Consider the following 27,812-nt stretch of genomic DNA (forward strand, 5'->3'; position numbering starts at 1 on the left):
TTAAGCCACAAAGCAAAATGAAGAGGGAGGTTTTGGATGGAAATAGAAGCGGGAGATGGCTCAGCTAAAGCTCCAGGGCATGACTCACTCCCTCAACCCAGCTTGCAGCTTCCCCCAAACATCAGCCTTGGCCTGATTGACAAGATCCTGCTGCAAAGCCTTCTGCCTCCCAGTCTCAGACGTCAGAAAGTATCAAGTGTCGCCCTTCAGATGCTTGTGCTCATTAGCCCTTGTTTCTGAAACCAAGTTGCCCGGCTTTTACAAGAGAGAATCCATATCTTTCTATAAAGTCCAGATAGTGGGTCAGAAAATGGGCTCCAAGAGTGTGTTTCTGCTCCTACAATAGCCTGTTTCTGTGAGGAAAGTGAAGAAGGAATGGTAAAGTGAGGGTACTTTTTTTTTTTAATTGAAATACAGTTGATTTACGATGTTGTGTTAGTTTCAGGTGTACAGCAAAGTGATTGTTATACATATATATTTATATTCATCTTTTAGATTCTTTTCCATTATAGGTTATTACAAGATATTGAGTATAGTTCCCTGTGCTATACAGTAGGTCCTTGTTGGTTATCTCTTTTATTTTTTTAATTTTTAAAAATATTTATTTATTTATCGGCTGCTTTGGGTCTTAGTTGCGGCACACGGGATCTTTCGTTGCAGCATGCGGGCTCTTCATTGTGGTGCGTGGGCTTCTCTCTAGTTGTGGCATACAGGCTCTCTAGTTATGACACCTGGGCTCAGTAGTTGCAGCATGAGGGCTTAGTTGCCCCACGGCATGTGGGATCTTAGTTCCCTGACCCGGGATCGAACCAGGGTCCCCTGCATTGCAACCCTGCATTGCAAGATGGATTCTTAACCACTGGACCACCAGTGAAGTCCCTGGTTATCTACTTTACATAAGGCAGTGTGTATATTTTAATCCCAAACTCCTAATTTATCCCTCCCCTGTGCCTTTCCCCTTTGGTAGCCATAAATTTATTTTCTATGTCTATGAGTCTATTTCTGCTTTGTAAATAAGTTCATTTGCATCATTTTTTTTTAGATTCCACATATAAGCGATATCATATGATATTTGTCTTTCTCTGTCTGACTTACTTCACTTAGTATGATAATCTCTAGGTCCCTCCATGTTGCTGCGAATGGCATTATTTCACTCTTCTTTAATGGTTGAGTAATATTCCATTGTATATATGTACCACATCTTCTTTATCCATTCATCTGTCAATGGACACTTAGGTTGCTTCCATGTCTTGACTATTGTAAATAATGCTGCTGTGAACATTGGGGTGCATGTGTCTTTTCGAATTATAGTTTTCTCCAAATATATGCCCAGGAGTGGGATCACTGGATATCTAGAGGATACTTTCTAGATACCTATCTAGAGCCAATCTCTGAGGAAACAAATGTTTCTGTTTGATTATGTCAACCTATTCCTTAAAAACCATTACCCGACTCCTCATTATTCTTATATAATAGTCTATTAGCCTCTTTATAGTCAACCTCTTTTTATTATTCCAGCTTCACTCCTTGCTACTCCCACTAAGTTCAACCATCCAGCTATTTTGAACTGGTGGATGTAATATACAAGGATGCAGTCAACAAGTACAAGGACTTTGGAGTCAGAGACCTGGGTTTGAAACAGGTGTCTGACACTTGCTTAGCTGTATGACCTTGGGCAATTTAATTCATCTTTCAGGACCTGAGTTTCATCATCTGTGAAATGGGGATAACAATACCTGTCGCCTAAGATCATTGTTAGAATTACCTGTTTGCTTAAAAGCACTTGTGCTAGGGAGGAGGGGAGGATGGAGCAGGGGTTGGAAGAAGGGAGCAAGTGAGAGGAGAGGGAATGAGAGAGGAGCAGAAAAGGGACGGTGTGATAGATGGAGGGAGCCCAGTAGGGAGTGAGGGAGTGAGCAAAGCAGGGATGGAGGGATGGACGGGATTAAGAGAGGGCAGGAGGGAGGGGAGAAAAGGAAGCGAGAAAGTAAAGCAAGGGTGGAAGTGAAAAAAAATAGCACTTATGCTTCATTAGTAGTAAAGTGTATTATTTTAAATGATGATGACGACGACAACTTTCCTCAGGAAGCTTCCTGCCCTCCCAAGATGGTGTAAAGTATCCCTTTATCCAGAGCTCCTGTGCTTACCTGACAACAGCGTGAACTCCTGTTGTTTGTCTTTACCCTTGAGCTGTGAGCTCCTTGAGAGCAGGACCATTATGTCCATTTCACCGTGGTTTCTCCAGCATGTAATATATTGTTGGCACCCAGAAGATGTTTGTTGGTTGAAAGGGAAAAGAAGAAGAGGTAAAGCAACAAGCAAGGTGCTATGAGGGACAGAAAACGTAGCAACGTCCCTGCCCCCCAGATGGAGAGCCGCCAGCCAGGGAGACAAACCAACTGCGGGTTGCTCTTTAACCCTCCTGTAAGGATCAAGTATGACACGTTTATGGGGAAGAGGGGTAGAAGCTGAAAAAATGTTTTTAAGTTTTATTTTTTCCTTGTGAGATACAGCATACATACAGGAATGTGTAAAAGTTACATGTAAAATTTGAAGAATTATAAAATGAACACCGTGTAGTCACCATGCAGGTCAAGAAACAGCAGACAGTCACAGAAGCTCTGCCACATGTCTCTCCCTCCCAGTCAAATCTCCCTTCTTCTCCCCAGGAAGTAACCACCATCCTGACTTTTATGATAATTATTTCCCTGGTTCACTGTGGTTTTATCATCTGTGTATGGATCCCTAATCGATATAATTTAGCTTTGCTCATTTTTGAACTTCATATAAATTGAATCGTACTGAATGCATATTTTTTCAACTTCTTTCCCTCAACCTTGTGAGATTAATCCATGTTGCTGGATGTAGCTGTAGTTTGTTTGTTTTTTCCATTACTATAGTATTCCATTATATGACTATGCCACAATTTATTTATCCATCTACTGCTGATGGACATTTGCACTTTTTCCGGTTTGGGACTACTACAAACAATGCTTCTGCAAACATCGTTATTATCTATTTTCTAGGATATTTAAACATTTACTTTTTTTTTTTTTATCTGGCTGTGCCGGGTCTTAGTTGCACACGGGATCTTTGTTGTGGCATGCGAACTCTTAGTTGTGGCATGTGGGATCTAGTTCCCTGACCCGGGATTGAACCCGGGCCCCCTTGCATTGGGAGCGTGGAGTCTTACCCACTGGACCACCAGGGAAGTCCCTAAATGTGTACTTTTTTTTCCTTTTGAGCATTCATTCTACCTCTGGAATCCCAAGGGTTGTGAAATCAAAACTCGTCTGCACAAAGAAGGTAGACAGGAACTGAAGCAATCATCTAGAGTTTCTCAGAGTGTGGTCCGAGATGATCCACATCAAAATCATTTGTAGAACTTGATTAAATTCGCGGATTAGAAGGCCCAGCCGAAACTCACCAAATGAGAACCTCTGGAGATGAAGTATGAAAAAGCTGCATTTTAGCAAGCTCACAACCCCGCCCCCTCCATGAGTCTCATTCGCATCACCAGGCCTCTACTCTCTATGGATGCTACATGTGTGGTGGGACAAATCTCAGTGGTTGGCACAATATTAGGAAATTTTGAGAGGAGCGGGTGGTAGTGCCTTCATGCCCAGGAAATCAGCTCCCTCCTACTTCCTCTGTTGTTGGCTCCTTGCCCTGGCGTATCAACAATCTCCAAGAGGGCTCTGCCCTTAGCACTTAGCACACCTGCAAGTTGAGGTCTCAACTTTTGCTTTCTTTTCCACACCCGTCCTTCTCATCCCCCAACCTCTGCCCTATTCCTACCCTGCTCCAAACACTCCAGAACACTCATAAGGTCTCATTTTAACTAACTCAAAGCCTTTCCGTGACCTTTAACAATACTTTATCTACCTCAATAAGCACCTAGCTCTTGCTGTTGTTGTTAGACGGGCTGTAGGTTCACAGCAAAATTGAGCACAAAGTAGAGTTCTCATATTCCCCGTGTCCCAAAACACACTCAACCTCTCCCACTATCAACATTCCACACGGAGTTCCCCGGTGGCCTAGCGGTTAGGATTCCGAGCTCTCACTGCAGGGGGCCTGGGTTCAATCCGTGGTCGGGGAACAGAGATCCTGTAAGCCGCACGGTGTGGCCAAAAAAAACCCCCCAGAACAAAAATATCCCACACAGGAGTAGCACATTCGTTATAACTGATGAACCTACATCAACACATCATTACCACTCAAAGTCCATAGTTTACATTAGGGTTCACTCTTGGCGTTGCACGTTCTATGGGTTTTGACAAATGTATAGCGACATGTATCCACCATTATAATATCACACAGAATAGTTTCACTACAATAAAAATCCTGCGTTCCACCTACTCATTCCTCTCTCCCCCCCAGCTCTCGACGTTTTCTACTGTCTCCACAGTTTTGCCATTTTTCCATTATATCATATTGTACGCAGCCTTTTAAGATTGGCTTCTTTCATTTAGTAATATGCATTTAAGTTTCCTCCAAGTCTTTTCATGGCTTGAGAGCTCATTTCTTTTGAGCACTAAATAATATCCCATTGTTTGGATGTACCACAGTTTATTTATCCACTCACCTAAGGACATCTCGGTTGCTTCCAAGTTTTGGCAATCATGAATAAAGCTCCTATAAACGTGTGTGCAGGATTTTGTGCGGACATACGTGTTCTACTCCTTTGGGTAAGTACCAGAGCACAGGCTGCCGGATCATATGCTAAGCGTGTTTAATTTGTAAGAAACCGCCAAACTCTTTCCCCAAGTGACTGTACCCTTCCGCATTCCCATCAGCAAAGAATGAGAGTTCCTGTTGCTTCACATCCTCACCAGTATTTGATGACGTGTTTTAGATTTTGCCCATTCTAATAGGTGTGTAGTCGTGTCTTGTTTTTTTAATTAGGCACCTAGTTTTTAAACAACTACTCTTTTCTCTGTGATTTTGGAGTCCTGTGTTTTAAATTTTTGCACAGCAACTTATAAGCAGGTAATCTTTTTTATTACTAAAAGTGGCCTTATTTAAAAACATTTCTTAAGACTAACTTTCTCTTTCTTTCCTTTTTAACACAGATAAATGCAGAGGGGACGCCAGAGGAAGTTTTTCTTCAACTCTGCACAGCTATTGACTCTATTTTCTGAAGGCAAAAATGCATGTATGTTAAGGAGAGTGGAGACAGAGAAAAATATTATAAGTTCATCCCTTAACACTGTATGTTTCCATTTAAACCTTTTGTATGCCCCCCGCCCCCAAATCCTGACATTGCTGTCTGCTTCCCAGCTTGACCTGAGAGGTGTCTGGAAATCATGCATGGTGTATTTGGTATTATCCAACCTTTTCCTCCTAAGTCAGACAGCTGTCTGCACTCACAGCAGCACACTTTTCTATCACCTCTGAGCTAAATTAGTACATGAACAGCAGTGCAGTGCCCATCTGTGTCAGTTGTGCCTTCAGGACTTACTAGGGTCTGATCATTCGGTTCTACTCTCTGCAGATAGGGAGGAGTTAGCATCCCTAACGCCCTGTCACATCTTCCTTCCTCTTCTGAAGATCTGTCTCTTGTTACCTGATTAAGGCCCTTAAGATGGGGGGCAGGCCTGAGCCTCTTCCTCTGGACGTTTCCTCAAGACTCATCCAGCTCAGAGCTGAAGAGATTGGGTTGACGAGACAACACAAATTGTTCATAAGAAATTTGATTAAATTTGAAAAAATGTGATAAGAGCTTTTTTGTATGTGAAATTGTATAGCTTTTCCAAGATAGCAAAATCTAGACTAGTCACCGGTAACATTTCTCTATTCATTTCTATGATACTGGCTACTTGGAATAGTGTCGTATTGGCTAAGTGAACAAATTGGATAAATTATCTAATAACCTAGTCTCTTCTATACCTGGTGGTGCATTTGGGGAATTATACGTTAAAACCAATGACCAAACAGAATTTAAAAGCATGCGGTGGTTTGGTATCACATTCACTGGACTAATGTCAACTTATGGCTTTGGTTTTAAATGATTATCTAGTTACCAAGCAAGTAAGAAATATAGTAACAAAACTGACGTGGGTGGAAAGGGCATGTCAGTACACCATGTTTAACAGATACCAGTGCTGTATTTGTTCCATACAGGCCTTTTCCAGGGGTTTGCAAACCTTTTATCCGTATGTAAAACTGTGTTTCCTCAAACCAAACTGGTGAAGTTTGGTTTCTCTTTTGTGCTATCAGTTGCCAAATAAGAGTTTCTTATATATTCTACTGGAATAACTGCATCTTCCATTCAGTCACTAGAAAAGACCACAGTTTCCGTTTGCATGATTTTTTTTTTTCTTCAATGGTTGTGCAGATAAGGATCCATTTCTGGGACAGAACTGTATTTTTAAAATCTTTTTTTTTCTTGAAATGGATATGTATAAATAAAGTAAATGGAACACAGGATAACTTTTTTCTATTTATTTGTAACTCACATCATTCTGGAAAGCACTTGAAGCCTTATTCCAAACAGAATTAGAAGCAAACACAGTAAGAGTTGAGATTTATGATATGCTCATATGGTTTTAATTTTGGCCATAGGCCAGTTTTGAGCTATTACAGAAAGAACTTCCAGTGTAATTCATGATACATGGTATTTCCTTTTACTCTAGCAGTCATTCTTAAACAGAAATGTCAGTGTTTGCTAAAGAAGAAATTAAATTTCTTTGGTTACAATTACGCCTCTATTAACAAAAAGGGGCATGTTCCTACAACTCACACGGTTGTCAAATACTTCATTACTACCCCGAGTTGTAACACTCTCTACAGGGGAAGACAAGGAGTATTTGAGTAAATTAGAAAAAGAGAGTTACAGGATGAAAATCATCAGTTGTGCCAGAAAACACAAAGTGACTCTTTGTAGGAATTAACATTCTTTAAACACATACCACATATTGGTCAACAGCCCATGCCCACCACAGCTTTGATAGACAGCAGGGCAGCAGACAAGCCCAGCCATGGCTTTTATGGCTGCAGTTGGCCACCCTCTTGAAAAAGATCAGCAGGGGTAAATGGCTTTGCCCGGAAGAAGAGTATCTAGAGGTGCAAAGCAAGTCTTCTACAGAACTGTTAAAACAGGTCGACTGACTTGAATGGCTTGATATGACATCACTGAAGTCACTAAAGCAGGAAAGGACCTTAGAGGTCTCTGCCCCTCGGAAGAAGACCTTGTCTGTATGTAGAAGACATCAGAACACAGTCCAAACTCCTTTACAATGATCTACATTCAGGGCCTCACCTGATCTGGCCCTCTGCCCTCTCTCACCTCAACAACTACCACTCTCCTCTTGCTCATTTGGTTCAAGCTACACTGGCCCTCTTCACGTTGCCTGAACAAGCTAAGCTCTCTACTGGATCAGGGCCCTTGCCCTTGCTATCCTTCTGCCTCTTCCTCCAGATTATCCACAAGGCTAACTCCCCCACTCCATTTAGGTCTCTGTTCAAATTTACCCTTGTTGTTGAGGTGTTCTTTGATTATTCCCTCTAAATGGCAGGCTGGTCCCGATTCGTCCATCATTTTTTTTTTCAAGCATTATTTTTCTTCACAGCATTTATGTCTGCATAAAATTACATAGTACTTTTTATTTACTTGTTTACCGCAGGTCTTCGGCATTAGAATATAAGCTTCAGAAGGGCAAGGCTCTGTATCCTCAGTCCCACACATAGCAGTCATTATGGAGAACTAACATTTAAATCCTCTGAACCTTAGTTTTCTCATCTGTACCATGGAGGTCACAATAGTAAGCAACCTCATAGAGGTGCTGTGCTGATTAAGCAGGTTAATAATACATGTAAATCATTTACTAGTTCCTAGTGCTCAATAAGAGGCAGCTCTTTGTCAACGTTTGTTGAGGGTCTCACTTCCACAACTGAGACTAGGACCCAGAATTGCCATGCTAGTTAACATTATATCACTCTAAAAACATGGCAGAAAATGGGGTCCCAGAGAGAACCAAAATCTCAGCCACCCAGGTTTGAACCACATCCTCCAGATAAAATAGGATGTAATGATCCTTTATTCCTCCCAGAGCCCCGTAAAGGAGATCTCCTGAGGCAAACCCTCTAAGGGTCCCACAGATGCACTCACAGACACACTCAGACACAGGTGGTTTCTCTAACTTCCTAGAGAAAAATGTAACCAAAACATTGGTCCTACTACCAATAAATATTTATTGAGAATCTACTAAGAGCCAGGCCCTAGGGATAAATATAGACACAGATGGTCTCTGTTCTCACGGAGCTAAATGTGACACCATGCTCAAAAATCCATTTAATCAGCTACTTGAACTGTAGGGGAAAAGGTTTTTTTTTTTTTTTTTCCGGGATCATATAAACAGAAGCCCATTTTTCTTCAAGATGTGAAATAAAAACAAACCTTTAGAACCTAAATAGGACATAATCTTGTGTAAAAATCTACTTGTTATCTGGAGGCTTTCAATCTACCCAGTGTACCTAGAATAATGCCCTTCAAACTCTGTTATCCACAGTAAGAAGTATAGTTTATACAGCATGCCACTCTTATGTTTATAACTACCATAGAAATTCGCAAAGTATTTATCCTTAATACATGTCATATATTATTTTTTTAATTTCATAAAAAAAATGTTCCTCATACCTCAGTAAATTGTTGTGTTCTGCAATTTAATTTAAACAAAAGAGAAAAGGAGAGAAAAATGGACACAGCATACTATTAGGTTAAGTGAGAGGCACCAAACATGCATGGAAACAAATCGTACCTGAGGCAGAAGACCCAAGTCTTCAGTCCCAGCTTTGCCTAAAGCCTCATGACCACATGTTTGCTGTCAAATTAGAATATGTAAATTATGTGTTTTCCTAATTCGTCATGGGGCAGACGGTTTCACAGATCGATGGGTTTCCCCATCCACAGATATGCTGCTCTATTCTGAGCTATAAACCTGGACGTGTGCTCACGTCTGTACTCTAGGGTGCATACCGCACCAGAAGAGAAGACAGAAAAGCAACTCCTGCACACCTCCACCTCCACCATCTCTGAGACCCCTGACACAAAGGGAACATTCTTGCTCAGACGCTGACTCTGAAGCAATCTGTCTGGGCTAAAATCTAAGCATCACCACTTTACTAACTATATGACCTTGGGCAAGTCACTTAACCTCTCTGGCTAGATTTCCTCATATGAAAACAGGATAAAAATGAACCTGCCTCATAAGGTTGTAAGATTAAATTCGTTACTGTATGCTTGCTTGGCACATAACAAGCACTCTATCAGTGTTTGCTATTATTCTTAGCACACATCACATACCAACCAAAATCCCCTCTGCCTAAAAACATTAAAGCAGTGGTTTTAGGTGTCATTAAAAGTTCCTTCAGTTCTTAGCAAATAACTTGAGCAGAATATTTCAGGAAATACAACTGACCTACTGAATACTACTAAATAAGTGATGCTTTAATAAGTAGGTCTATGTTGTCTTTCACAACCAATGCTTCTATGTAGGAGATGGAAGGCCTACTTGCAAATGAGAGCCCTGTGCATTCCTGCAGTCCTCACATTAAAACAACAACAAAACACATTACCACTACTACTACCCTTTTAAAACCATGAGGACTATTTGCTTGGAGCTGAAAAATGCAAAACAAACACATCTTTGCTCAAGCAGAAAATTTTGTTACTCAAAATTCTCAAAATCTTTGTCCTTAAAAAATACATTTAAGTGGATTTATTTTGTCTATTCTGCTTATATAAATATCAATTGTATCACTCTTTCAAAGCATACTTCATACTTTATGGGATTTCTGAATGGCTCTGAATGGTTCTCCAAAACTGACTGGTATTACTTCTATGCAAACACAGAAGTCACCATCAAGTGCTACTTCAACTTTACTACAAGTTGAAGGTAGATCTCTGGCATATTCACTTGAAGTATAATAGCCAAATGCCCAGAATGTTAATGATTCCCCTCTTCTTGCCCCAACTAATAATTCCAGAGCAAAAACTCTGATTCAAGTCCATTTCCTTTTCTTCTGATGTGATATATTTTATCAAAATCATCAGTATTCTTTAATCAATATATTACTTTAAAATTCTCATATTTCTATAGTTAAAACTGTATTACTTTTCTCAATTGAAAGAATTCAGGGTATTATTTCAGTACCCTGCAATGTATTGAAGAGGACTGGTAAATAATGTCCCCTTGATTTAAAATTGGAAAAAACAGGAGACTCTAAAAATTGCGTCAGTATACTTAATCAATCTTAGAATATTTATATTTTCTTTTCCAGTAGTCAATAATAATTTCCAGGGAATACAGCGATTTTCAAAAACCACTTATTTAACACATGGGGGGCTTATTTCATCAGAAAGGATGATAGTTAGGTTAAAAGTTTTCAACCTAAGTTTAGTTTTCACATCTGGACATTAATAATTGTCTTTTTCTTTAACCATGGTACATATTCTTTTTTGTTAACCTAGTTTAGTGTTTCAGCACACACACTGAGTGAAAACATTACCATCTTTTACAGAGCTTCTCAAGTTTACCTTCTTTTCCATCATATAGTCCTTACTCTTTTTTAATGGACAGATAGGTAAAGGAAAAAAAAAAAAACCTTAAAAAAATTGTTTTGGTTTTAATACTAGTAAAAATAAAATCCAAAATCTAACCGAAGGAAGTCACAACAAGCATTCTATAATATAAACAGACAGTATCCACATAGTTTATTTCTCACAGTTCTTCTGACAAATGAACATTATTCAAGAACATACTGTATACACAGATAAGAAGAAACATACAAAATGTTTTAAATGATGCACAACAAAATCCAGCAGTATAAAAGAATGCATGTGAACTCTTGCTCACTGCACAGACTAAATTTAATCACTTGTTTAAATAGTAATAAAAATACAATCTTTTATGGATCTTGTGCAGACTACAAAAGAGGGAAATTATTACCATATATATGATTTTTCTATTAGGCAGTTTTCTTCTATGAGTTGCACTGACAACTCCAAATACAGAGGCAGAAGGCTGTGTATTTTAAAGGAATTAATGTTGTGAATTAGAGACTTTACACGGTTACTACCACTGGCACTTTTCACCATAGTTTGTACACATCACATGATCATCTTATATAACATTACATTTAAAAAATATATCTGAGTGACAATTTTATAACATTCACACACCATGAGTTGGTTAAGGAAGCAATGCCACAGTTGCCTCCTGTAGTGCTTCACTGTTGGTAATAAGGACAGTTCATTGTGGTTAAAAGAAATTAGACATCAACATGGTTAAGCAGCTCCAATTTACTAAAGGCCATCAGTGGCCATCACTGGGACAGTGAGTTCTTTTAAAGTGTATATATCCTAGAAGCAAACACCATCATTGGTTAAAACTTTGTCTAAGGAAGTCAGTTTCTGTGCTGGAAACTATTTTCACAAAACTGAAAGCTACTAAACTGTTTTAATATAAATACTTTGTCTTCTCATTAGCATATTTATGACCAAGTTCTTTGAAACCTTTGGAATTTACTCTCTCTTTAATATGTGCTCTCATTTCCATCTCACCCATTTAAGATCACCACCTAAAAGGCTTTAAGGTGGTGGCGCGAATTTCACCAGGGAAACCCTTTTGCTCACCAGGAATGTTCAGCTGCTGAACAGTGATCTAGAGCCACAACGGTGCAGAGCTGTTGACGAGAACACTCAGGAAGCTGTCATGCTGTGAGTGTCATTTCAGGGAAAGTAGAGAATCTTTCCAAACTGTGCACATAATTCACAATGATACCATTGCTATGTGTTGAAGAGGACTAGTATATGATGTTCTCTTCCATGTCATCTGTTTGCTGGAAAGTAGTTTGGGTCAAGGTAATTATAACTGGTGCCCTGGGACACACAGTAGTCTCTGTCTAAGAATGTCTCTGACCTATAAACAGGTTCTAGTTGGTGATCTTCCTTGTGAATATCTGTTTCATGAAGGCTGAAAAGAAAACACACACACACACACACACACATACAAACACATCATTACATGGCATTGGATGCATTTTGGTCTAGATATTATCAAACTTCCTCACAGCTCTACCTGTTTAAATCCAATAATCTCTCAAAATCTCTAATGGAAAGTTACTTGAGATATGGTGTCATTAAGGAAAATTTCTTAATTGTCTAGAACAACAAAGTTCAACCCATTAAATGTGGTGATTTTCTAAGCAGTTTAGAAATCAAACTCACTAGTGTCTGAGAAGCTCTTGTCAAAATTTAAGACTTACAATGATAGATAACACTTACCAGTCTGAACAAGAATCACAGAAATCCAAAGACATTTCTGGAGGACAATCCTGGCAGTGCCACCGAACACCCTGGATAGGTTCTATGCCACAGTTATCACACTATTAAAGATTCAGAGAGAAAAAGTATTAAACTATATTGTTCTCAAGCTTTCTTTTTTCCTGCTGGGCAACACATAATGTGCACATAAATATTCTCTCCTCTCTCCCCATGCACAAGATAGTGGGATAACACAAAAAATGGTTATAAGTTAGGCACAATTTCTAGCAAACTAGCTGAAACTCTATCCATTCAAGATTGAGCTACAATACAGATGGGTGAGAGGAACATCATAATATGCTTTAATTTATTTTTAAAAATCTTAAGTAAATCATCTGCAAACTTGGGCATTTGATTATTAGTAGCTATTGACTTGAAAGGTACCTCAGACCAGTGTACAATGACTGGGATTTAGAACCACTGACTTAATACCATTGTTAAAACTATCCAAATATGTTACAGAACTATTTAAAACAGGATACCACAGCTAACATAAACCCAACTGAACACAAAATCCTCTCTGAACTTTCACCTTACTGAGTTACTTTCCAAAGCCTTGAAGGCTCCTAATAACCAACGCCCACCATGAAGAAAAGGCAAATTTAGCTCTTTCTCAGTGTTGTGGCAGTGTGGTAGCCCTCGGTGTGTTCTGCGCAATCTTGGAAATCAAAGTAAATCTCATTTCTAGTTTCTTTGATCATCAGGCCAACTAGAGTGGCTGACAGACTGGCAAACAAGCCACAGCTGGGTCTTACAACAAACTTATGAGAAGTGGAGAGAGTTTCTTCCTGGAAAGACACAGCTGTCAATTAGGAAAATCTCTAAATGGAGAAGCAGGACCACTGAAAGATCTAGAAAAGAAAATCATTTAATATATTCTGGCTAATAGCAACTCCAGAGGATCAGAGGTATAAGAATTTTGTTTTAAATTTATTAAGTCACAGCACACATCAGTATTTTTATGTATACCACTACCAGCAAATCTGTAGTTCATGGTCTCAATTTTACTTCCTCCAATCCCACCAAGTATAGCCAGTTCTAACATCTAAGGTGTTCTCAAACCTGTCAATCTCTCTATTTCTACAGTCACCAGTCAAGTTCAGGACATTCTCATCTTTTGTCTAAATTAATGAAGAGAATCTCCAACTAGTCTCCCTGCCCTCAGCCTTGCTTTCTTCCTATCCATTCTCCATACTAATGCCAGAATGATCTTTTTCCCCCTTCACTTAATTTTTTCTCAATTACATAAAAAATATACATGAACAAATTATATTTAAAGAATTTAACAATACTGTAGTCAGAATTAAGAGTTATCCACTCTAAACCCACTGCCTTCCTAAGGGTTGTATTGTTTAAGAAAATAGAATGATCTTTCCAAAATGCAAATTTCATGTCACTCTGCTTAAAATCCTTCAAAGTTTCTCCAACATTTTAGAAGAGTTTAAACTCCTTAGCAAAATTTCCAAGGCAACTAAATAGCCTCTCACTACTCTCCAGTATGCACACTAGTCACACTCAACTAATTCACTCATTTAACTTCTCTAAATCACTTATGAGATGAAAACAGAATAGGGAAGGATGTGAGTCCATCTAGTTTACTGCTGAATCCCTAGCACTTAGCAAAGTGCCTGGAACATAAATGGATATCTCAAAATTTTGTGGCATGAATAAATGTATTTCTACTAGCCCCTCAAAAAACAGCAGAGATAACTGAATCTGAAAGGGGAAAAGAAATTTCTGATCCATGAACAACAGCAACAACAAAAGAAATAGCTCTATGGATGAATGGACAAAGAAAATGTGTTCTCTCTCTCTCTATATATATACACACACACACACAACGGAATATTATTCAGCCATAAAACAGAAAGAAATCCTGCCATTTGTGACAACATGGATGAAACCTAAGGACATTACGCTAAGTGAAATATATCAGACACAGAAAGACAAATACTATATGATCTCGCTTAAATGTAGAATCCAAAAAAGTTAAATTCACAGAAGCAAAGAATTAGAATGGAGGTTGCTGAGGGTTGCCAGGGGCTGGGTGGGGTGGGAGGAGGTAGTGGTGGGCGTGGTGTCATTGGTCAAAGGGTACAAACTTTCAGTTATAAGATGAATAAGTTCTGGAGGTCTAATGTACAACACGGTAATTATAGTTAATAATACTGCATTGCATACTTGAAATTTGCTGAGAGAGCAGATGTTAAGTGTTCTTATCTCAAAAAAAAAAAGATAACTATGCGAGGTGAATTTTTTTTATATCTTAAATTTTTTGTACACAAATATGTACAGTTTTTATTTGTCAGTTATATCTCAGTAAATTTGGGGTGGGGAAATAGCTAGAAAAACCTCTCATCTCATATATTACCTCAAAGTATACCTGTATATTTTTCTTCTCTATCTCTACTGAATCATAAATCTCTTGACACCAGTAACTGTGGCACACTACTTTGTATAAATGAACAGGACAAGAGCTAAACTTACTTTTATCTGTGTGCTTGAAAGTCGTGGAGCTTAAAGCTCCGAAAACCACCTTAAATATATCCTATCACCCTTTCAAAAATTAAATGAATAGAAGAATTAAATAGAATTTACCTTGAAGCCCACATGTTGCACAAATCCACTTTCAGCTTGCATTTGCTGAAGTTTCTGTTTTTTTAACTTTTTAAACTGTAATAGTTCCTTATATTCAGGTAAATTCCTATACATAATAGGAATACTTTCTTCATCCTATTGAAAAAAACAAAACACAAAACAAAACTGTTAGTTTCATAATTAAAATGAACTAGTATAAGAAATACTGATAAAGAGTATTTTTCTATTGACAAGATATTTTTCACATTTAAGAGACCCTCGGGCTTCCCTGGTGGCGCAGTGGTTGAGAGTCCGCCTGCCGATGCAGGGGACACGGGTTCGTGCCCCGGTCCGGGAAGATCCCACATGCCGCAGAGCGGCTGGGCCCGTGAGCCATGGCCGCTGAGCCTGTGCGTCCGGAGCCTGTGCTCCGCAACGGGAGAGGCCAAAGAGACCCTCAACATTTTAGGGCTCATAGAAAATCAGTGTTCCTATCAGCAATATTTTAGACTAATACTTCTGGAGGGCTTCTTTTTTTTTTTTTTTTGCGGTACACGGGCCTCTCACTGTTGTGGCTTCATCAAGGAAACTGATGTTTATAGAAATTATAACATATGCCCAAGCTTACATAGTTAATTAGTTGCAGAGTCAAGTGATTTGAACCCAGATTTGTCCATATAACTAACCCCTTACACACCTAGCAGCCCAAGGCCTAAATCTAAGTGTTATCCTTAATTTTATACTGTCATATCTAATAAAACATAATTCTGTCACTATTTAATACTACCTAAAAATCTCTCTCAAATCAGTCCTCTATAGTATCCACTCCCTCCTCTGTCTCACTGTTGCTAAAAATGGCTTCCTCGCTATCTACAGTGTCAAGCCCAAAGGCCTCAGCTGGATAATGATTCTTTACAATCTCACACTTCACCTACCTTATCTCCCACTATCTTTCATCCATTTCAAATTCTTGTCAACTAAAGATGTTAAATTATAGCTACTGCCTTCCTATGTTACCCCTGAGAAAGACAACATAAATAATGTAATAAATACGTAATACCAATAAATATGATGTAACCCAAATAATTAAATAATGTAGTAAGAAATTTTATAATAAAATATATTAAATTGATATTTTAGGCAAATACAAAGAATACAAACTCTGCTAAATTTTTTAATTTGCATTTTAAGTCTAAGGGTATTATTAAATTTGGTCAACAAGATTAAGTTAGATATATGTATACATATAGCTGATTCACTCTGTTATACAGCAGAAATGAACACATTGTTAAGCAATTATACTCCAATAAAGATGTTAAAAAAAAAGTTAAATCACCTCACACCCACTAAGATGGCTACTATCAAAATTAAAAAATAGTAATAATAATAATAAGTGTTGGCAAGGATGTAGAGAAATTGAAACTTTTGTACACTGTTGATGAGAATATAAAATGTTCTAGCCATTACTGAAAACAGTACTGTGGTTCCTCAAAAAATGAAACAGAATTACCATATGATCCAGCAATTCCACTTCTGGGTATATACCCAAAAGAAGTTGAGAGCAGAGACTCCAACAGATATTTGTACACCCGTGTTCACAGCAGCATTAGTCACAACAGCCAAAAGGTGGAAGCAACCCAAGTGTCCACTGACAGAAGAATGGATAAATAAAATGTGGTATGCACACTCGATGGAATATTATTTGGCCGTAAAAGTGGAAATTGTGACACATTACATGATGGATGAACCTTGATGACATTATGCTAAGTGATATAAGCCAGTCACAAAAGGACAAAAACTGTATGATTCTACCTATATGAGGTACCCAGAGTAGTCAAACTCAAAGAGACAGAAAGTAGAATGGTAGTTGCCAGGAGCTAGAAGGAGGAGGGAATTGCGAGATGATGTTTACTGGATGCAGAGTTTCAGTTTTGCAAGACATAAAGAGTTCTGGAGATTCGCTGCACAATAACGTAAATGTACTTTAACACCACTGAACTGTACACTCAAAATTGGCTGAGATGGTAAATTTTCTGTTATGGGTATTCAGCACAATTAAAAATTAAAATTCCATACTATTCAGTCATCAAAAACAAACAGATAAAATCTTGCCAGCTATGGCAACAAGGATGGACTTTGAGGGAATTGATGCGAAGTGAAATAAGTCAGAGGAGAAAGACAAATACCGAGATTTCAGTCTTATGTTGAATATTAAAAAAACATAAAATAAATAAACAAACAAACAAATTAAAACAAAAACACACACAGGTACAGAGAACAGATTGGTGTTCTTTCCACAGAGGGGAAGAGTGGTAGGGGGAGGGAGAGATGGGTAGAGGGGGTCAAATGTATGGTGATGGATAGAAACTAGAATTTTTGGTGGTGAGCACACTGTAGTGCATATATATTAGTTGAATTACAATGCTGTGCACATGAAACATATAATGTTATAAACCAATGTTACTTTAAAATGAACAAAAAAACAAATATTTTTAAAATGCTCACCCATAAACAGATTTCCTAGTTATAATCATTTTAAATTTACTTAAAGGAGAAATACTACGACCAATTTCAAGGGGGTCTAAATGGTATACAGATTGTCTCTCTAGCTACTGCTTTTCTGAAAAGAGAAACTGAAATCTATAAATTTTACACTAGAGGATTCATAAATATACATTTAAATAGCTATTTTAAAGTAATCAGAATGATGTGAACTGGTGCTCATTTAAAAATAAATAAATAAAATCAATGGCCAACTTGACTATCACTTCCTTGGGTCTTCCACTTAAACTCTCAATCTGAATTAAGTACCTCTAAAATAATTACAATGACACATACTTTTGAAGCATTTTTAAAATTTTGTAATTTATTGATGTGATTACACATTTATCTCCTCCCACAAAACTAAGATTTATGAGAACCCCAAGATCATAGATATTTTATTCATAACTATGGAGCTAACCTCTAGCAGAGCCTGTTACATATTAAGTGTAAATAAACATTTCTCAAATGAGTAATTCTAATAGTCACAAAATACAAAATTACACACAAATGCCATATCTTAAGACACAGCAGAATCTAGCTGTTTTTCAAAAAGACAAGTTTAAAAAGAAAAAAAAAATTTAAGAATATGGTCATTTTACAGTAGTTTCATACCAAATTATACAGTGTTCGATTAATCTAGAAACAGAACAAAGGAGACTTATTTTTATCTGCTGACTTTTCATTAAAATCTCCTTTTCCAGTTACCATATATAATCAAAGTACTAAGAAAGATATAAGGCAATCTTCATGTCCTTTAAGCAAGGAATCAGAATCATGTTACTTATTGAGGAAGAATTTTAGCATAGTAAAATAAAAAATATTAACAGCAATAAAAAGGAATCTCTGAATGTAAAGTAAAATGAAATGAATTAACCTAAAATAGCATCCAGTTGATGACAACACAGAGAGGAATTAGTCCAAGAGGATTTAAAAAGTATAATTTGACTTTATTTCTGTAGTTAGGTATATCCTAAGGCAAAAACAGTGCTACCCGGGGCTTCCCTGGTGGCGCAATGGTTGAGAGTCCACCTGCCGATGCAGGGGACATGGGTTCGTGCCCTGGTCTGCGAAGATCCCACATGCCGCGGAGCGGCTGGGACCGTGAGCCAGAGCATCTGGAGCCTGTGCTCTGCAAAAACAGTGCTACCCAAAAAACCTGTTTTCAGTATCATATTGTTGATGGTAGTGTTAGTATTATTAAATTCTGAGACTACTGTGGGCAGTGTGAGACAAAGAAAGTAAGCATTATGTTGATGTCACTGATAACTGGAATTTTCAGCAAGGGAGAAAAATGATACATATTAAAGATCAATATGGGTTAAGTAAAATTCCCACAGTCCTTAAGTTGAATTTGAAATAAAATGATGAATTTATGATGTCTTTTAATTTTAACAAATATATAACATATTTCTCAGGTCTGTCCACTATATAGGCTTAGATACAATGATCAATCCAGTAGCAAGTAACATCCTGTATCATGATAGAGCCTCCAAATACCATTTCTCAATAAAAGAAAGCAGAACTGACTCCAGGTCTCAAGCAGGAAATATACAAGATGAGCCTGGAATTTCCTTGTCCTACTGGACAGTAAGAAAGCTATAAAAGATTACTAGAGTCTTGTCAAAAGAACTCAAAATCCAGCTTGAATAGGTTACAACCAACCAACGGGCCAATTTGTACACTAATAAAGACAATAATATCAATGCACTGAAACACATTAAATATATTTTAAGTCCAACAATTCATAAGAATACAAAAATTTTCAAACCTCATGTGTCAATCTGGAGGATATCAGAGAACAAACTCATTATTTTAAAAACAAGAAAATAAAGGGAAGAATCAAGCAGTTAGCTGCGTTTTCTGTATGTAACTTAGGATAATCAAATAGTTGATGGGGGGGTTACTTTGTGAATATTCTATCAAATAAATGAAGAAAGAATTTTACTATTTTGTAACATCTAATGAGTTAATGGATCTAAGCAACAATGTATGCTATGTCAAACTGATAAAAGTATACATGAAGTAGTCCTGCCCACCCTAACAAACAAAAAAACAAATAAACCTGAATCTGATCAGTTATCTAGACCTATCAATTTATAGGAGATTCAGGGAACAGAGGAACACATTAAATGACACCAAGGAGATACAAACAACAAAATCCACACTGAGGTAAATTCTACAAGACAAATAAACCAGTTTTTCAACAAAACAAATGTGAGAGGGGAAAACAGAAGAGAGAGAAAAGGGTGGCGGCGGGGAGGCACTACTGCAATTTATGACTGGGGAAATGTGAATTGACTGTATATCTGGATTATATAAAGAAGTACCTTTTAATAAACATGATAATGATATTTTGTAATGTCTGGAACTTGCTCCAAAATAATCCCAGACAGAAAGTTGGGTGGGTAGGAAGTACAGATGAAAATAAGAGTGCCACAAACTGATAATTGTTAAAGTTGAATAATGGGTGCACATGGGTTTATTTTTGTATCTGCTTGAAAGTTTCTTCATAAAAACATTTTTAAAGCCCATTGTAAAACAAGTTTGACTAGTTAATTAAAAGAAAAGAAAGCAGTATTCTCTGAAGAATAGGAATAATTAGGAAATCCTGGTGCTCCCATTCTGTATCCTGATCTGTATAATACATAGATAAAGATAGATAGATAGATAGACAGATATAAATATAGTATAAATAGATAACTTACTGATGCCTCCTCCATAGCAGTGTTCATGTGGCTACGAAAACAGGATCGGTCATCATCTTCATCCATATACACTGGTGGTTCATGGGAAGTCATGAAAGTGGAAGGTTTAAAGAGATGCTTATTAAGGGGGTGCTGTCGTCTGCTTGTTGAAGACTAAGTGAGAAAACAAATTTTTAATTGGGATAGTGGACAATCATTAAAAGAATCAAAAATATAAATGCTACTTCCTGCAAATCTGCCTAATCAGAAGGACTGCACCTCTACCCTTCAGCATACTCTTACGTGGTTGCTTTTTCTATTTTATCTGGATTTTTAAAAAGACAACAAGCCTTAAATAAAAACAAACCAAACCAACAAACAAATGTAGGCAGAATACCTACGTGGAGTATAATGGACCATATGCTCATTATGTAGCTTATATTTGTATCCCCAACATTTATTACACTCTTGGCATTCACATGCTGAGCTCCTCTTAAGGTCATCTTACAGATGATCAAGGAGGATGAAGTTAGCCAAAGCCAGATATAAAACTATCAAGTAAAAAGAAAATTTCTCCAACACGATGAATGTCTGAAAATAGTATCTAACACTGATTGACTGCTTACTCTTTGTCAATGTCACTTAGCCCTCAAAACATTCCTGTAAAGTAGTTATTATCACTTCTAATTTAAAGGTGAAAAAACGGAGGCATGAGGAGGTTAACTTTCTTGTTCAAGGTACTGCAGCTAGGCAGTGGTAGAATCAAGATTATAAAATAGGCCTCTGTGGAGCCAAAGGCCTCCCTTTGAACCCCTATGCAGACTTCCTCTCTTCACTAGCAGCACCGCCACAAAGAATAACCTCAGCCACATAGAGAACCATCATTTCATTTCAAAATTCAAACTCTAACCATGTCAGGACTTCCCTGCTGGCACAGTGGTTAAGAATCCACCTGCCAATGCAGGGGACACGGGTTCAAGCCCTGGTCCGGGAAGATCCCACATGCCGCGGAGCAACTAAGCCCGTGCGCCACAATTACTGAGCCTGCTCTCTAGAGCCCATGAGCCACAACTACTGAACCCGCATACCACAACTGCGGAAGCCCACACTCCTAGAGTCTGTGCTCCGCAAGAAGAGAAGACACAGCAATGAGAAGCCCACGCACCACAACAAAGAGTAGCCTCCCGCTCACCGCAACTAGAGAAAGCCTGTGCGCAGCAGCAAAGACCCAACACAGCCAAAACTAAATAAATAAATTAATTAATTAAATTTATTTAAAACAAAACAAAACAAAAAACCTCTAACCACGTCTATGACTGGGCTAGATCTCTGCAGTGAAAATGTCTGTTAACTTAAAATTCAGTGCACCCAAAGAACGGAACACATTTAGGTTTCTTTAGTATTCCTTTTGTTATCATCGTCTAGTCTTAGTGGTGAAAACATAAGGTGCACAACACATCTAAAGATAACCTAGAAATCACGAAAATTAAAGCTGTTAAGTTAATGGTGGTTATCAAAGTTCCAACATTCTGAAGTTACAGGATGAACTCTACATATCTAAATAGATAATACTATATTTGGGGAGAAAAAAATCCAAAATATTTAAAACATCTGACAAATTAAAACAAGCTTCCATAGCTTGGTAAAAAGAATAAGAACAAAATTTTTAAAACATGGAGCTATATAGACAATATTCTTAAATGTAAAACAGTTAGCTTCACTAAGGAAGGGTAACAGCATTAGATCGGCTCCTAGCTTCTCTTTAGGTGAATGGTGGCAGTTGCGGGGGAGTGGAAGTACCCAGATGATTTACCAAGTAAATGAAAGAAGGCCAATGATGTGCTTTATTTTTTTGCAATTAAAGCAAAAAATTGGCTATAATTCTACGCAGTGTTCTATGTAGGAGAGGGACAGTAGCTTTTTCACTGTACAGAGCAGCAGAGAACAGTGGAAAAGGCTTAGGTGCAGAATCAGAAGATCAATGATTCCCAGACTTACCAGCTATGTGACTAGACAATTTACTCAATGTACTTAGTTTTCTCATCTATAAAAAGGTTGTAGAACAGTACCTAGCCCAGAGCATTCAACAGTAAGAACAAAAGCTATCTATTAATATTATCATGAGTAAAGTGAAGGTGATACTACCTACACTTCTAGAATTACAGTGAGGATTAAATATCTTAATAAATATTTCTAACCTTGGATTTATATAATATATGTATAAAACAGAAATTGATTATATTTATTAAAGAATCAAACACCCTAAAAACTTTAACATCACAAAGGTCTTTTTGACCTACATACAATCTAATATCTTTCAAATAGCACTCATTCACATAAACTAACCTACTCCTAAGAAAATAATGAATAATCATCATTGAAACTCACTGAGTAGCAATAATGGAATCCTACCATATATAAGAAAATGTTTAGAGTGAGTCAAATTTTAAAAATAAAATAACCCTGTTCTGATAAATATATAAACTTTTACATAGGAACTCTGATGAATTTAATCTGAGATCTAAGGTTTACTTTTACCTATTTTCTTTTTACCTTTTTGGAGTATATATATAAGTTTGGTGTTCTGCCTGGGACTGGAATGCCAGCTTTAGTTAGTTTTATGAAATACTTCTGCACTCGGCTGGCAACCTAAGGAAACATGACAAGCCTTTTAACATAATAAATGACAAGACATGCAGTACCAGAATAGTTTTTTAAAATAGTTTTTAAAACATACATGTGTATCTTAATGAATAGTAACAACTTAAAATCTACCATAAATCTAGAAATAATTTTAAATTGCCACCAAAGACACTTATGTTTTAAAATAGAGACAAAAAAATTGTTAAAATAAATTAAATCTGTTTGATTCCAAAGCTAAACACAGTTTCAACTTGTGAACACAAGTGCTTGTAGCATAAAAACACATCTATTAATATCAATGGGAATGTGAAGGAGAAAACTGACAGATATTTTTTTAGAAAGACAATCAGGGAATACTGACTAAGGCACTATCACAAATCTATTAGCACAGTCTAACCAAAAAGCACAAACTGGTGCACTCATTAAACATTCAAGAGACACCAAGTCCATTACTTTTTTATTTTTAAGTAATGATCCAAAGCAGAATTATCTCAGAGTTGTTTCTAAAATCAACAGAAAAATAAACGATGTTGTTTTTTAAAACTCCACGTACTATAGCACTGTGTAGCTAAATATGAAGGGGCAGGTCTACTGATTTTAGCTTCACTATCCTTCATTTAAAAAACCATCAAAAACATGCCAACAATATGGGGCTATCTCCTCAATTACCTGCTTTGCTGTCCTATTGCCCAGTTCATCTGCTATCTTCTGCCAGCGTCGAGATTCTACTTCTTCAGGAGGGTATTTCAAGAGTAGTTGTTCAAGCTTTTTCTAAGCCAAACCAAAGACCAAATTTAAGAAAGTTTAATACTGAGTTTCTAAATAAATACATTCACCTTTCATCTTAAACTATAATACTCCCTCCCCAACTTTGGGGGTTAGGTCAACTAGAAATCCTCATGATAGGAAAAATTTCTAGTAAGGAATTTAAGACTTCACAAGAAAAATAAGATTAGAAAATAAACCTATGAAAGACCTTATAAAGATTTTCTATGCACTTCAGTAAAAAAAGGAAAGCACCCCCAACAAAGAAAATAATTAATTAATATGTTACATATTTTAGTGATTTCCACTGACCACTTTATCTTGCTAGACTATGTTTAGGCTTGCCACTATGGATCTGACAAAACTATGTAAATTCATTTGGATTTAGACAGAATACTAAAAGAGATCTTTTCCTCCTTTGTGTGGTCCTTCATTCAAATATTTAATTTTAATATTCTGACCTATCTCCTAAATTCTCCCATAGTCCTAAGGATGCAAAACAGTCCAAATGTTGGAAATAAAAGTTTCCTGAAGCTTTTTATAAACTGATAAACTCATTACAGCTGTGGGGCTAATCCTCACATGAGATAGAGATGTGTCTCAAACCTTACCCACAAACAATCCTAGCTATATGCCAAAATGTAAGAGAACACTCTGACCTTGGCTTTGCCAGCTCCCCTCCAAACAAAAACAAGAATTCACTTTGAAGCACAGCTTTACTTGGCTCCAGGTTTTTCTGTCTCACAAAGCTGCATTACAAAAACTTTACTCCATCTGTTTCAATATCTTTTTCAATCCCCTCCCCAAAACCCAGGTTCCTTATTTAAAAATTATCCCCAAAATGGCATTCATATATTCTCAGAATGCAAAATTCTTGAAGTATGCAAAAAGGTATACAGAAACAAGTTTAAATATTTTAAATTCATGGTTAAGAGGGATTACATACAACAATATACACTTTACTCATAATACTGGCTCTAATTTTAACTGCTTTTTTTTTTTTTTTTTTTTTTAAACCTACACAATTTAGAAATACCTATTACCTGTTCTTCAACAGTCCACAACTGGTTAAATGTTTCAGGTTTGGTATCATCACACAGGCGTCCTCTTATCATCTGCATATAAAACAAGGTTTTTGTCAGAGAGAAAAAACAAAGACTACCCTTTGATATAGCCAAATAACACACAAATTGTGAAATTTTTAATTAATTTCAAAATATGTGAGTAAATTTATTTTTTTAATGTGTACATAATTTATTGCTTCCAAAATGTTGTCATGTTCTTTTATTTCATTTGGTTTTATACTCCTAGCAATCTTGAGATACAGGTGACAGCAACTTTATTTTAAAGAAAAAGAAATGTTTCTTTTTTTTTTTAATAATCATTGTTACATTGCTTATATTTTATTTGAATTACCTTTCTTTGGTAGATTGCAAATCATCTGAAAACCAAATAATTCAAATATTTTTAACAAATCCATTTTCCAATTAGTGTCTTGTACCTCAGAAGAGTATTTCCATCCCAATGTTTTAAATAAAGCATCACATCCACCCTCACAAAGAAAAATCAAGGAAACAAAGCATGAATACACACCAGGTGCATCTTTCTCCTTTGTTATCTATTTATTCTTTACTTTTGAAATATGAACAGTTTTATTTCTAGCCTAAGGATGTGGGGAAACATCTTGAAGAGATCATATGTACTGATTGTTTAGGGCAGTTGTAGAAATAACAATGTACCATATATATTCTTTGCTAACAATGAGGAAATTATACGTGGAATTTTTTCCATTATAATATTTTTAATGTGCCAGTCTTTTTATTTAAGTAATAACAAAGTAATATCCTAAACCTATGTCTTGCTCATAAAATGGAGCCTAATATCAATTTTACTAAAATGTACATAATATTTTTAACTAGTTACACAGCTCAACATACCACTATGTTTATGGCTATTGTTTATTTTAAAGAAATGTTACTTTTTCATTCTGAACCCACATGTTTATTGAAGTTCATCTAACTAACAGCAGCAAGGCCAGGTTACAACCAGCAAATCCTAGTTACATTCCACTACACACAAAGAGCTCTTATTTTTAGAATAAATACTGTATTATGTGTCAGGCACTGAACTGGGCATGTTACATGTACTACTCATTATATTCCTCACAACAACTCTACAAAATAGGGTGATATTAATCACATTTTATATAAGAGGAAACTGCAGCTTGGAGACTTTAATATAGATGACATCTGAAGTTCCACAGCTAGTAAGTGGTGGAGTTATGATTTCAACCCAGCTTTTTCTTAACTTCAAAGTTCATGTTCTCATTATACCTTCAAGTGAAAAGACTGCTTGAATTTTAAGAATACAAACCAGCAAAATGTTAAAATGTTTTGTCTACAATTCAAATTTTCCTGCTCTAACACTTTATCCTGCTTACCTGAGGACGACTGTTTGAGCCTTCTGGACCATCACTCAAAGGCAACATAGAGTATGAAAGGGACTCTCCATCCTTCCTAGGATCTAAAGGACTTTTTGGTCTAGCAGGTAAACCTACTAAAAAGAAAACCACGTATAGGATTATTAAAGCAAGACTTTGTCGGGTAGTTCTCTAATTAAATTCGTATCATGTAATTTCTTACCTTTATCAAAAACTAGCTTAACTCTCCTAGTATGTCTTTTGCGATTTTTAAATTCTCTTTCAAAGTTCCCAAGGCTATTGGTATATTGGTCCCATACAATCTCGGGCAATTGAACAACTCTCTGTGGATATGGAAGCCCTATATCAGCCTGGTGGGGGAAAAAAATGAAAGTGACAAACTAAGTTTAATTCAAGAAATTATCAACTACAACCAAATTTCCAGATGACTCCAAATCTAAATAATCATCAACTGAGCATTTCTACTCACTTTTTGAATCCAACAGCCAATGAAGTTAATACAGTCTAAACACTAAATGGTAGAAATGATAGCCAAGTAAAGGAAAATGAACTTAACCAAACATAAGCACTATTTTTAGAGGTCTAGAGCTGAACTATATAAACATACTGTACTTTATCACTGACACACTTTAAACAGAAATAGCAAAGAAAGATTTTTATCTCTAAGAACAGCACATGAAATGTGTTTGACTGAAATATAATAGATATGACTTGATACACAGAATTCATTTTTAATGGACCCATGTGTTCCTGACTTATCCATAAAACTATTAATTATTTTCACACTATATAACTCAGCACGTGTACAAAAAAACATCACATTTTGAGAATCAAAACTACATCTTTAGTTTACTTGGAATTCAATTACTTTGCCAACCACCTTTAGAGAAGTTAACAGTTGTCATAATTACTAAAACCAGGTCATTAGGATCAATTTTTTTTTTTTTTTTTTTTTTTTTTTTGCGGTACGTGGGCCTCTCACTGTTGTGGCCTCTCCCGTTGCGGAGCACAGGCTCCGGACGCGCAGGCTCAGTGGCCATGGCTCATGGGCCTAGCCGCTCCATGGAACGTGGGATCTTCCCGGACTGGGGCACGAACCCGTATTCCCTGCATCGGCAGGCGGACTCTCAACCGCTGCGCCACCAGGGAAGCCCATGATCAATCTTTTGATAGGGATTTGGGTTTCATGGGTGGGTGTATTTGTCAGAACTCATATAATGGTAAAATTGGGATTTCTGAATTTCACTGTATGTAAATTTCACCTGAAAAAGTTTAAAAAAAAAATTTTAGTTAACGATATGCCTTCTGAAGTGTTTTGGTGTTAAGTGTGCATGTCTGCAACTCTGGAATGCATCAAATGCATTCCATCTTGAAATAAGATAGAACGGTGGATGGAAGAATTGCATAAACATTCAATCAAGCAAATATAATAAAATGTTAATGGTAGAATCTGGGGGTGGATGTGTGTGCTAACTATACAGTACTTTCCACTTTTTCGTCTACTTAACATTTTTCAAAATAAAATGTTGAGAAAAGAATCAGGTCATAAATTATGAAATTGGCAGGCAAAATCCACTTTGTGACACAGAATTCTTAATTTTTATTTTGCTTGTGACATATTATATTAGCACCATCATCATAATAGCACATATTAGTCTAAGGTTCAACTTTAGAAAAATTAGAACAGAGTGTCTTTTAAAATAATGATGGTAGTAATATCAAAGAAAGCCGTAAAGGTTCCCTGCATTCTATATACCGATATATAATCCAAGTTTCCTTAATTTCAATTAGGAGTTTTTAGATGTCCAGTAGAACAAAGAGATCACATGTCAAC

General features: G+C 36.8%; 2 protein-coding genes across 7 annotated transcripts in view; one reads left to right on the forward strand and one right to left on the reverse strand.

Annotated features, from left to right (window-relative positions):
- Positions 1 to 5,489, forward strand: part of AK5 (adenylate kinase 5) — a 237,174-nt gene extending 231,685 nt beyond the window's left edge. For all 3 annotated transcript variants that reach the window (XM_079923258.1, XM_079923256.1, XM_079923257.1), the window contains exon 14: positions 5,073 to 5,489. In XM_079923258.1, the coding sequence (XP_079779384.1) occupies positions 5,073 to 5,128 (56 nt within the window). In that variant the 3' untranslated portion in view covers positions 5,129 to 5,489. The remainder of the gene's footprint in view (positions 1 to 5,072) is intronic.
- A 3,950-nt stretch (positions 5,490 to 9,439) lies between these two features.
- Positions 9,440 to 27,812, reverse strand: part of ZZZ3 (zinc finger ZZ-type containing 3) — a 103,210-nt gene continuing 84,837 nt past the window's right edge. For 2 of the 4 annotated variants that reach the window (XM_079902069.1, XM_079902071.1), the window contains 9 exons: positions 26,181 to 26,328; positions 25,979 to 26,091; positions 24,582 to 24,653; positions 23,443 to 23,544; positions 22,684 to 22,779; positions 20,152 to 20,304; positions 14,924 to 15,058; positions 12,287 to 12,387; positions 9,440 to 11,975 (listed from right to left, as the gene is read on the reverse strand). In XM_079902069.1, coding sequence (XP_079758195.1) covers positions 11,831 to 11,975; positions 12,287 to 12,387; positions 14,924 to 15,058; positions 20,152 to 20,304; positions 22,684 to 22,779; positions 23,443 to 23,544; positions 24,582 to 24,653; positions 25,979 to 26,091; positions 26,181 to 26,328 — 1,065 coding nt within the window. In that variant the 3' untranslated portion in view covers positions 9,440 to 11,830. Of the gene's footprint in view, positions 11,976 to 12,286; positions 12,388 to 14,923; positions 15,059 to 20,151; positions 20,305 to 22,683; positions 22,780 to 23,442; positions 23,545 to 24,581; positions 24,654 to 25,978; positions 26,095 to 26,180; positions 26,329 to 27,812 lie in introns of all 4 variants that reach the window. The other 2 variants (XM_079902068.1, XM_079902070.1) reach the window with 2 other exon arrangements.

Source organism: Stenella coeruleoalba, assembly GCF_951394435.1.
Source record: "Stenella coeruleoalba genome assembly, chromosome: 1".
In the NCBI taxonomy this organism is placed as follows: Eukaryota; Metazoa; Chordata; class Mammalia; order Artiodactyla; family Delphinidae; genus Stenella; species Stenella coeruleoalba.